The sequence below is a fragment of the Xenopus laevis genome, chromosome 9_10S (assembly GCF_017654675.1).
Source record: "Xenopus laevis strain J_2021 chromosome 9_10S, Xenopus_laevis_v10.1, whole genome shotgun sequence".
NCBI lineage: Eukaryota > Metazoa > Chordata > Amphibia > Anura > Pipidae > Xenopus > Xenopus laevis.
Genome location: NC_054388.1, coordinates 5,575,560 through 5,588,501, shown reverse-complemented (window position 1 = coordinate 5,588,501; position 12,942 = coordinate 5,575,560). Strand labels below are relative to the sequence as shown.

Sequence of the window (12,942 nt, the reverse complement as noted above, 5' to 3'; positions counted from 1 at the left end):
CAAGTTGGAGTGATATCCCCCCCCCCAGCAGCCTGACAACAGAACAATGGGAAGGTAACCAGATAGCAGCTCCCTAACACAAGATAACAGCTGCCTGGTAGATCTAAGAACAACACTCAATAGTAAAATCCAGGTCCCACTGAAACACATTCAGTTACATTGAGTAGGAGAAACAACAGCCTGCCAGAAAGCAGTTCCATCCTAAAGTGCTGGCTCTTTCTGAAATCACATGACCAGGCAAAATGAGCTGAGATGCACCTACACACCAATATTACAACTAAATACACTTGCTGGTTCAGGAATGAAATTTTATATTGTACAGTGAATTATTTGCAGTGTAAACAGTGTCATTTACAAATAAAAACTACACCATAAAAATCAAGACAGAATCCCTTTAAGCTAAACTGGGGACTATGGCAAAAGGCCTGTGAAATCTCCTCCCTGCAGTGCTGTACAGTGATTTCATGTCATGGGCCAGGGTTTATAATAAAATTATTCTATCATACAAAGAAGTCAGTATTTGGCACTGTGCATGCTGGGGTAGGGCCACCATTAGAAATCACCGGGCCCCATACAACAACATTTTTGGTGCACCCTGGGCCCCGCCCACCCCTACCCCTGGGTGGGCCCCCATAAAACTTTTTTAAAAAAAACATTGGCTCCAGGGACCCCCTTACAAGTAAAAAAAAATGGGGTCCCAGAGAATATTTTTAAAAAAAACTTTGGTGGCAGGTAGGGTTGCCACCCTACCTAGTGGCCTATAGAATATTAAAACCCTAGTGGCAGGGGCCTATAGAATATTAAAATAATACATTGGTGGCCAGGGGATTAAAAAAAACACACACACTGGTGTTCAGTAGAATTGAACTTGTGGCTTCAGGACTTCAACTTCGCCTCCTTTCGTGACTTCAGGTCATTTCGCCACTTCAGGACTTCGGGTTTTTTTGCAACTTCGGGACTAAGGAAATAATTAAGGGTTAATTAGGCCTATTTAAGGGTTAAGTACAAACACACACAATGGCCGGCTTCCCTGGAGAGATAGAAGCCCCTGTATCCTGTGCCGTGACTCAGACTTGTGTCTCTAAGGGCTATTCCACACGGGGAGATAGCGACGCGTTTGCGGTCGCGGCGACAAAGCGCCGCGACAGTCGCCGCGACCGGCGCAGGCGACAGTTTTGTATGGGCGCCTATGTAAAAACGCCTGTGCTAACCACACGAGGCGATGCGCTTTTTCAACAGTCGCCTGAAAATGCCTCGCCAGGCTTTTTCAGGCGACTGTTGAAAAGCGCATCGCCTCGTGTGGTTAGCACAGGCGTTTTTACATAGGCGCCCATACAAAACTGTCGCCTGCGCCGGTCGCGGCGACTGTCGCGGCGCTTTGTCGCCGCGACCGCAAACGCGTCGCTATCTCCCCGTGTGGACTAGCCCTAAGACCGCAAATCATCTCGCACTCCACAAGCAGTTTACAGAATAGTAACACAAAGTCAGGCAGGAGACATCTGGGATACAAAGGACGAGAGTCTCGAGGCAAAGGAAAGCAGCAGAGTTGGGCTATTGGTTAAGGGAACGTTGTAAAATGCTAACGGATAAAACAAAACTGGAAAAAAATATGGAGAAAAGATCAGCAGGTACAGAGAGTGTCAACGTGGGTGGGAGTTGATGGTCATAGTTCTATTCTCAGCCTTAAAGGAATCACCCCCCCCCCCCAATTATTAAAGGGATACTGTCATGGGAAAATGTGTTTTTTTCCCCAAAAACGCATCAGTTAATAGTGCTGCTCCAGCAGAATTCTGCACTGAAATCCATGTCTCAAAAGAACAAACAGATTTTTTTTATACTTAATTTTGAAATCTGACACGGGGCTAGACATATTGTCAGTTTGTCAGCTGCCCCAGTCATGTGACTTGCGCTCTGATTAACTTCAGTCACCCTTTGCTGCTGTACTGCAAGTTGGAGTGATATCACCCCCCTCCCTTCCCCCCAGCAGCCTAACAACAGAAAAATGGGAAGGTAACCAGATAGCAGCTCCCTAACACAAGATAACAGCTGCCTGGTAGATCTAAGAACAACACTCAATAGTAAAATCCAGGTCCCACTGAGACACATTGATTTACATTGAGTAGGAGAAACAACAGCCTGCCAGAAAGCAGTTCCATCCTAAAGTGCTGGCTCTTTCTGAAAGCACATGACCAGGACCCTTATATCACTTTTGTACAGGGGACCGATCCTACTTTGTTCACCCTGAAATGCTGTGGTTGGAATACTGTTTTCATTGTTGTCTAATGAGCCTCTCCTTTATTGGACAAGGCTTTGTGTGATGTAATGTATGTCAATTTTATTGGTTGATACCCCCTTAAAAAGGGAGGGGAGACCGACAGCCTATAAGTAAGTGCCCATTTGGCACAAAATGCGTTAGGCTAATGCATGTCCTAAGATTTTTAGCAAAATGCTCTGTAGCATCAGACTGCTGCATTTTTTTCAGAAATACCGCAGGGAATCCAATGTATCTCTGTAGGCCTCGCACATGGGTGGCTAAACTGGTTAGGGATCTGCTCATCACCATATAAGCAGTTCTCATAGTAAACAACGGCTTATGATTTGGTGTTACATTTATCTGCTGTCCTAAATTGTCTTGGAACTATGGCCAAGTGGCTGATACACCAATATTTTCACCAGATATTTCAAATATCTGTATCCTGCTCATAAGCAAAGGAGAACTGCGACCCAAGGGTTGACTTTTTTTTACTAGAAAACCACTGAGGGTCATAGTGTTTTGCCTTAACAGCTTTCCCCAGGGAAACATCTTGAGGTGGGTGTGATGTAATTAGAAATTTGGCATTTTCCATGATGATTATATAGTGTTTTGTCTCTTCAGCTTTTCCCTGGAAGAAGCTGCAGAAACAAATTGGGTGATAAAAGTCAACTGAAGGACCCATGGGATGAGAAAGTAAATACCATATGAGGAACCATATAGCATATTGTCCTATAAGTTCGGTGGTTGGAACTGCAGAAAGGGAGAGGAAGAGGAGCTGGACTTATTTATTCATGGGGAGGCCCATTTATCAATGTCCGAATTTTTCTGAATATTTTCTGAAAACAACTCCCACCAAATCAAAAATGTTGGAAAAAAACCGAATCAAAATTAATTGGGATTTTCCACCCAAAAACTCTTTTTTGGCAGAAAACCACGAAATCTTCAGATTATTGCACGAAACCCATCACAGATCAAAATATCTTTGGCACTTCTCCCATTGGCTTTTATGCAACCTCGGCAGGTCTGAGATGCCGGCTTTTCGGATTCAGACTATAATATCTATAGAAATAAGTCAAATCAACTGGACTTGCTGTGTTTTTCAAGAAAAACACAGCAAGTCCAGTTGATTTGACTTATTTCTATAGATATATCATGACCTGGATGAATGAGAACCTTCCCAAACAGACTATGATAAATCCCAAAAAATTCGTGTTTTTTTTCCTCAATAAAAATTTAGATTTTATACAGGTATGGGATCCGTTATCAGGAAACCCGTTATCCAGAATATTCCTAATTACGTAAAGGCCGTCTCCCATAGATTCCATTATAATAAAATAATCCAAAATTTTAAAAATGATTTCCTTTTTCTGTGTAATAATAAAACAGTAACTTGTACTTGATCCCAACTAAGATATAATTAATCCTTATTGGAAGCAAAACCAGCCTATTGGGTTTATTTAATGTTTACATGATTTTCTAGTAGTCTTAAGGTGTGAAGATCCAAATTACGGAAAGACCCATTATCCGGAAAACCCCAGGCCCGATGATTCCGGATAATAGGTCCAATACCTGTACTAAAAAACACAAATTCTTCAGGTTTTTGGCAAATAAAACCCATAATGTTATTGGTAAGTGTATGGCCAACTCATGAGCTCCACTACACTTCATTCAGCCTGCACAGCCCACAGCTAGGATCACATCGGTTACAGAAAGCGTTCTGTTTGTTTGTTGGAGATTGGAAGGGTTGTAGAGATCATTCCCAAACATTTCAGGAAAGAATTTACAGATGGCTTTGGCTCTTTCTCTTGACAGTTGACAATTAAACACTGGCTGACTAATGAGAAAGAAACTCGGGGTAGGGCTGGAGATCCAGGAGGGAAGGGTTGGCCCAGTTAAACAGGCTTTTGGTTTTGTTTGTTAATATGAACACAACACCATGAGCTGTATGAGCAGGAGAGGAATTATTATTGGTGTACATGATAAACAGTTAATGAACAACTTCCTAGTTCAATAAAACAACATTTAAACAACGAGCTATGGAACACAAGGTGCTTCGGTCACATGAAGCTCAAAGTGCTGGGATTATTGTGGTTAGAGACAACCCTGAAACTATTCTCTGTATTTTAATTGCTAGCACTTTGTATGCTATAGCCATAACTTCTGGAATGATTCCAGTTTTTTTTTGACAAAACGCTGAAACTTTATTTTATCTATGGGTCTTCATGGAAAGAATTCCGGCCCGTGTGTTTGCGAGCAGAAGTGAGCATATGGCTGTGCCCCTGGTCTGCCTCCAACCATACCCCTGGTCTGCCCCCAACCATACCCCTGGTCTGCCTCAATCATACCCCTGGTCTGCCCCAACCATACCCCTGGTCTGCCCCCAACCATACCCCTGGTCTGCCTCAATCATACCCCTGGTCTGCCCCCAACCATACCCCTGGTCTGCCTCAATCATACCCCTGGTCTGCCTCAATCATACCCCTGGTCTGCCCCCAACCATACCCCTGGTCTGCCTCAATCATACCCCTGGTCTGCCTCAATCATACCCCTGGTCTGCCCCCAACCATACCCCTGGTCTGCCTCAATCATACCCCTGGTCTGCCCCTAACCATACCCCTGGTCTGCCTCAATCATACCCCTGGTCTGCCCCTAACCATACCCCTGGTCTGCCCCAACCATACCCCTGGTCTGCCTCAATCATACCCCTGGTCTGCCCCCAACCATACCCCTGGTCTGCCTCAATCATACCCCTGGTCTGCCTCAATCATACCCCTGGTCTGCCCCCAACCATACCCCTGGTCTGCCTCAATCATACCCTGGTCTTGCCTCAATCATACCCCTGGTCTGCCCCAAACCATACCCCTGGTCTGCCTCAATCATACCCCTGGTCTGCCCCTAACCATTACCCCTGGTCTGCCTTAATCATACCCCTGGTCTGCCCCTAACCATACCCCTGGTCTGCCCAACCATACCCCTGGTCTGCCTCTATCATACCCCTGGTCTGCCCCAACCATACCCCTGGTCTGCCTCAATCATACCCCTGGTCTGCCCCTAACCATACCCCTGGTCTGCCCCAACCATACCCCTGGTCTGCCTCAATCATACCCCTGGTCTGCCCCAACCATACCCCTGGTCTGCCTCAATCATACCCCTGGTCTGCCCCTAACCATACCCCTGGTCTGCCTCAATCATACCCCTGGTCTGCCCCTAACCATACCCCTGGTCTGCCCCAACCATACCCCTGGTCTGCCCCTAACCATACCCCTGGTCTGCCCCAACCATACCCCTGGTCTGCCTCTATCATACCCCTGGTCTGCCCCAACCATACCCCTGGTCTGCCTCAATCATACCCCTGGTCTGCCCCTAACCATACCCCTGGTCTGCCCCAACCATACCCCTGGTCTGCCTCTATCATACCCCTGGTCTGCCCCAATAGGCTGGCTTTGCTTCCAATAAAAATTAATTATATCCTAGTTGGGATCAAGTATACGCTACTGTTTTATTATTACAGTTAATTATTTATATTAAATGAATCAGTGGCCGAACCAGTCCTCTTAGCCATCTCATAACTGTCAGAGTGAAGGCTGGAACCATATTAGTGATATACGAGTACGACCAGTCTGTCAGTATGAGCCAATATAGATTTTATTATATATTATATATATTATATTAACTATAAATAGTGTAAAACAATATTCCTTTACCCAGTCGTAAGCAATTTACTGAGATAATATCCAAACAGACAGCAGAGAGGGTGCTCCATATTGAGCAGAAATGTTATTACATCACTTCCTAAATGTTTTCATCACATTCTGACATCACTTATTTATATCAATCCCACAATTCATTGCTCTTTTTCCACCCCCTCCCCCGTGAGCACGGATTGCCTTAGATCGTAAGCTCCTCTGGGTCAGGAGCTAATGTATAATCTCTGTAATGAGCTGTGGAATATGTTTAACTGAACATACAATTCTGGTTAGTTTTTTTAGTTCCTGCGACTGTCTATGGAAATTAGGGACAGTTGCAATGAAAGGCTAGGGGGCCCCTACGCCCCCTACGCCCCTACGCTTATTATGTTTAAAAAAAGATTCCAGCGAAGCTTCTGCATCCAAAATAAACATGTTAAACACTAAAGCATAAATTAATCCTTTTTATTGGTCTCATTATATCGAACTTCCTTCTTTACCCACGACCTATTGCACAACTGGTTTTTACATTAAACAGCATTGCTTATATAATCCTATAATCCAAAGGAATAATAAACCACGATCTCCACTACAGGTGCGGCAGAACTACAACTCTCACATCATTCTATCATTAGACCTGCCCGTGGGATGGTGAGATCTGGAGTTGTGCGACATTATCTCTCAAACAAACCAGTTACTCCATATGGCACGAGAGTTGATTCTTTAAGAAAGACTTGTGTTATAAAGAGGGGGTGACACTGTTTAGTAGCGCTGGGAAATTGGGGGTAAATTCTCAGTGGCAGATTTAATAAGGGTCGAATTGAAAATTTCGAATTCGAACTTTCGAATTTTATTCATGGTCAAAACTCTCAAATTCGAATTGTGAAATATCTAAACTCGTTTTGAATTTTAATTTCAAGATTTATCTTAACTCTGGCCCTTTAAAAATTCGAATTCGACTATTCCCCAACTAAAAACCGGCCGAGTTCATGTGTAAGTTTAGGACTACACGGACGTTTTCGGTGGGATCCGACGCACTGCGACAAAACGCTGGCGTCACAACGCATGCGACGGAAATAAGGTAGTCCTACCCTAAATCAATGCAAGAGGACATGTTAGTAACCTTCCTGACTAGGGATGGGCGAATTTTTCCGCCTTGTTTCGCCGTGGAAATGACGCCCATAGACATGTATGGTGTTCGAAAAAAGAATGAGGTGTGGCAAAAATAATTTGACGCCCATAGAGTCAGCGACATTTTGCCAGCGGCGAAATTCCGGAGAAGCGAAACGTGTCAAATTCGCCCAAGCCTATTCCTGACATTCGAGTTTTTTCTCGGAGAAAAAGCAAGATTCGAGTTTAGTCAAATTCGATTCGAGTCTGTAAAATTTGTCCAAGTTTTAGATATTTGAGTTTTTTATTAAATAACGCCCCAATCGGGTAAATTTGAATTATTTAGAGTTTAAAAAACTCACATGAATTCGAAAATCGACCTTTGATAAATGCGCCTGCCCAAGTCCGCCAGAATATTGCTTTTGGCTTAAACAGTGGTAGCATTTTTTGCCTTGGGGCACTAGGGTCTTAGGTTTGGGGGATTCCATTGACAGTATTTGAATGTTCCCCCAGTGTCTTTGTGGGTATCCTCTGGGCACCCTGGTTTCCCAAATAGATATTGGCATCTCATTGGCTCTTGATAACAGTAAACTTCATGGGGACAGTGAATGAGCTATAATCGTTATGGATTTCTGTATTAGATAAATAAAGGATAATAATAATAATAATTAGGGATGCTTTGAATCCAGGATTCGGTTCGGGATTCAGCCTTTTTCAGCAGGATTCGGATTCGGCTGAATCCTTCTGCCCAGCCGGACCGAATCCGATTCCTAATTTGCATTTGCAAATTAGGGGCGGGGAGGGAAATTGCGTGACTTTTTGTCAAAAACGAGGAAGTAAAAAATGTTTTCCCCTTCCCAACCGGTTCGGATTCGGTTCGTTATTCGGCCGAATCTTTAGCAAAGGATTCGGGGTTTCGGCCGAATCCAAAATAGTGGATTCGGTGCATCCCTAAATAATCAACTGGTCAAACAAACTTCCACTTTTTTATCCATCGGGCTCGTTTAGTGTAGATAAGGCATTGGATGAAGCCAAATCATTGGCTGGCAAGCTGTCCCTGATTGTGGTTTCACTGGATGGAAGCCGGGACCAGTAAAAACCACAGACAGCGGGTCTGGAATGCTTATTCCACGTCGGCTGTTAAGTTTAAAGGGGTACAACCAGACAGATGTTTTAGAGGCAGGCTGGAAAAAGGCAGAATAGGAAGGCTATATAGTAAAATAAAAATATCATCATAACACAAGATCACGAAGTGATGCTTTGAATGGGTCTGTTTATAATATTCTGAAAGGTACTATTGAGTGAACTTCCCCTTTAAAAGGCACACTACCCTCAACAATTCCTTTGGATGAATATAGGTGCAGTGCTTTATAGGACAAAGTTATATCTGCAAGCAGAGTTGAAAACACCTTTACGGAATCAGGGGAAAGCCCTGCAAGAAGAATGTTTTATACAGCAACCTAATGCTTCTATTATACAAAGGAGCACCATAATAAAATATATTACATGCCGTTAATGCAATTTACAGTTGTGGTCAAAACGCTCAACACTTGTTCTCTGTGCGGGTTTTGCTTCAGTAAATCCCTGTCCCCAAGAACTTACAATCTAATTTTACCGCACGTTAGAAATTTAATTTAAAAAAAACCGGAATGCGTATTTAGCTTTACAGTTCTACATTTGGGATTTCTCCTGGTTGGTGTAATGTGAAAATCAAATCTTATTACTGTACTAAAGAAATAATGTTTATATTTTATCCAATAGGCTGCCATTATTATGTAATAGCGCCAATGACATGTCCATCTGTCACTGCATGTATTACATCACTGACCATGTGACTCACAGTTATGGCAGACGTGGCACGGCCAAACAATAGAAAATAGCCACAGTCATTGGCTTAGTGTCAGCTGATGAACCACATTGGTGATATATAATAGGAATGGTCATATTAATCTACAATTTACATGGATATATACTTATACAATAACATCCTCCAGCAGCTGGAGTCTCAGATATTAGCCTCTCTCTTTATAGACCAACATTTGGTTGATCAAACTAATTCAATACAATACAACATTTGGTTTAGTTTCCCTTAACTACCAACAAAAGGTATATAACACAGCCATCCTGTTATGTGTATATATATATATATATATATATATATATATATATATATATATATATATATATATATATATATATATGTATCGGATCTATATCGGATCGAGCGGATCTTAACACTATATGCCCACCAAAGGCAGGGCAACATCAGGTTAATCTGATCATTTGGCCCTAGGGCCAATCGATCTGATTATAAGAAGGTAATCGGAGCTGACGGGAGGACCGAAAAAAAATTCAATATGGCCGATTTTTGGCCTGATATCGTTTGGAGAGACCCCTCAGAGTGCCCCCTACATGGGCAGATAAGATGCCAAATCAGTCTAAAGGACCAATATTGCAAGCTTTAATCTGCCCGTGTGTAAGCTTTAGGGCAGAGACACACGCTCAGATTCGGGGAGTTTTAATCACCCAGAAATAAATCGCCTCTTCTTCGGGCCAACTAATCTCCCTGAACTGCCTCCCTCCAGCTAGAATCTAAATTGCCGGTGGGGTGGCACTCAGACCACTTTGTTTTCAGAAGTCGCCCGAAGTTTCCTCATGAGGCAACTTCATATAATGGAGTGCTCCAAATGCCATCACGCCAGCAATTTAGATTCTAGCCGGTGGGAGGCAGTTCGGGGAGATTAGTTGGCCCGAAGAAGAGGCGATTTATTGCCAGGCGACTAAATCGGGAGGCTGTTCGGGTAGATAAGTCCACTTCGTTTTCCAAAGTCGTCTGAAGTTTCCTCGTGAGGCAACTTCAGGCGACTCTAGAAAATGGATTGCTCCAAGTGCCATCCCGCCGGTGATTTACAGTAGATTCTAGCCGGTGGGAGGCAGTTCAGGGAGATTAGCCGCCCCGAAGACTAAATCGCCGGCGGGGTGGCACTCAGACCGCTTCGTTTTCCGAAGTTGCCCAAAGTTTCCTCGTGAGGCAACTTCGGGCGACATTAGAAAACGGAGGGATCCGAGTGCCATCCTGCCAGCGATTTCGATTCTAGCCGGCGGGAGGCAGTTCGGGGAGATTATTCGCCCTAAAGAAGTGGAGATTTGTCACTGGGCGACTAATCTCCCCGAATCTAAGTGTGTGTCTCTGACCTTAGTCTTGTATGAAAATAGAATTAAAGGAGTGAAACTGTTTCCTTTTCAAGACTCATTCTGATCTACATACAAATGGGGAAAGAGTCCCTATCCTTTCCTTGAAATGCTTCATCTGGCAGAAACAATTGACTCCTATTGATTATAAGACTCCTTTGTCTGCATTGACACCCCAGTCAGAAGATTAGGGTGCAGGTTTTGATGTTTTTTTTTTATTTTCGATGTGTCCAGTGGCTCCTCCATCACTCGGCACAGCAACGTACACACCTGCAACATATGATTCCATGGAAAGCAATGGTTGTGCACGTGGCTGCTTATCCAGACAATATTTATACTATTAAAACATAGACATGGGGCATGCTGTGATTTCATCCTGCAACTAAATAAACACTTAAATGAGCTTTATTATAGGACCATGATCACCTAACAAATCAGTTTCTCACCATAGTGCCAGCAAGCTCGGCAGAGCTTTACAATAGTATGCCAAACTGCATTATAATGTCCCCATGACTGTGCATGTACATTTTAACATCAAGACAATAAGTTAATGGAAAAGTCGGGGATCAAGGTAATAATAAAATATAAGTAAATGTCAATACAGCATAAAGTTTTAAGAGGAAGATTCTCCCTGCCCCATAGAGCTTACAATCTCAATGCCTATGCCTTATTGCAGTATTTGAAAACATTTTGTAGGCTGTCACCTATTGGCTAATGTCTACCAGGAATCTGTTTATATTATTAGACCCCAATTAGAAGCAGCCAATCACGGTGCGGCACTGTATTCAGCATCAGCTCCCATAACTGTTTTGCATGTGTTCTTGCAGGACCATTCCCCCCATTCTGCCTCAGTGACACCCACCGACACCCTCTGAAAACGATACCCACTCCCAAATCTCGCAGCCCCTACACACGTCGGGACCTACCCATTTTTTTGAAGGTTTTGAGTCCTTGGCTCTTGACGGGCAGCACTTCTTGCTCCAAAACTTCGGGTTCTGGCTTGTACTTCTTCTTCTTCTTTCTGCCCCCACACATGGTGCCAAATACGCTGGGCATCTCTTGCACCCCAATTCCTTACACCCCAATTCCTTACACCCCAATTCCTTGCACCCCAATTCCTTGCACCCCAATTCCTTGCACCCCAATTCCTTGCCTTTGCTCTCACTCTCCTTGTGTGTCTCTTGCTGGTAACTCTGGTGCCTTTGTGTGAGTTCAGCCCCAGTCCTGCCTCCCTCCCTCGCTCCTCCTTGAACACTGATTTTTTTTTCCCACTCTCTGGCAGCTCTGCTTGACCTGGAATCGCATTTCATCACGGAGCTCACTATTTTAAAGTTGCAGAAACGAGAAAATCCTGCTGGTTGGGGATTAGGCGGTTTCAGTGGGTGTGAATAAAGACCGCATAATTATTGATGGGTTAGTACCATCAACAAATAAAAAAGCTGTATATACATTTGTAGTACAAATATAGCCCGCGGTGAAATAGCTATCCTGCATTTTTATAGCGCCGACATATACCGCAGAGCTTTGCGGAGATGATATAGCAGATATACAGTGGAGCTTACAATCTAAGGTCCCTATCATAGTCACATATCAGGGTTCATTACAAAAGAAGCAAATTAAATTGCCTTTATATTCTTGGAGTGTGGGATGAAACTGAGTACAGGTATGGGATCTGTTATCCGGAATCCTGTTCTCCAGAAAGCTCTGAATTATGGGATGGCCATCTCCCATAGACTCACTTTTAATCAAATAATGCACATTTTTCTAAATTCTTTTTTCTCTGTACAGGTTGGGATGCACCAAATCCACTATTTTGGATTCGGCCGAAGCCCAGAATCCTTCTAGAAAGATTAGGCTGAATACCAAACTGAATCCGAATACTAATTTGCATATGCAAATAAGGTGTGGGAAGGGGAAAACATTTTTACTTCCTTGTTTTGGGACAAAAAGTCACGTGATTTCCCTCCCCACCCCTAATTTGAATACGCAAATTAGGATTCAGATTCGGTTCGGCTGAGCAGAAGGATTCGGCTGGGCAGAAGGATTCGGCCGAATCCTGCTGAAAAAAGCTGAATCTAAAATCTATGCAAATTAGGATTCAGATTCGGTTCGGCTGGGCAGAAGGATTCGGCTGGGCAGAAGGATTCGGCTGGGCAGAAGGATTCGGCTGGGCAGAAGGATTCGGCTGGGCAGAAGGATTCGGCTGGACAGAAGGATTCGGCTTGGCAGAAGGATTCGGCTGGGCAGAAGGATTCGGCTGGGCAGAAGGATTCGGCCGAATCCTGCTGAAAAAAGCTGAATCTTGGCCGAATCCTGAACCGAATCCTGGATTTGGTGCATCCCTAGTACAGGTATGGGATCAGTTAACGTAAAAACCCATTATCCAGAAAGCTCCGAATTACGGCAAGCCCATCTCCCATAGATTATCCAAATAATCCAATTTTTTTTAAAAATGATTTCCTTTTTCTGTGTAATAATAAAACAGTCGCTTGTACTTGATCCCAACTAAGAAATAATTAATCCTTATTGGAAGGGAAACCAGCCTATTGGGTTCATTTCATGTTATTGATTTTCTAATAGAATTAAGATATGAATTAATCCCAATAGGCTGGTTTTGCTTCCAATAAGGATTAATTATATATTATCTTGGATCTGTTTTATTAATACAGAGAAAAAGGAAATAAATTCTTTGGGTGAATG

At 43.4% G+C, this 12,942-nt stretch overlaps 1 protein-coding gene across 2 annotated transcripts in view; it reads right to left on the bottom strand.

Annotated features, from left to right (window-relative positions):
- Positions 1 to 11,496, bottom strand: part of plcd3.S (phospholipase C delta 3 S homeolog) — a 28,900-nt gene extending 17,404 nt beyond the window's left edge. The window contains exon 1 of one of the 2 annotated variants that reach the window (XM_041578601.1): positions 11,169 to 11,496. In XM_041578601.1, coding sequence (XP_041434535.1) covers positions 11,169 to 11,298 — 130 coding nt within the window. In that variant the 5' untranslated portion in view covers positions 11,299 to 11,496. The remainder of the gene's footprint in view (positions 1 to 11,168) is intronic. The other variant, XM_018238087.2, reaches the window with a different exon arrangement.
- Between the last annotated feature and the right edge of the window lie 1,446 nt (positions 11,497 to 12,942).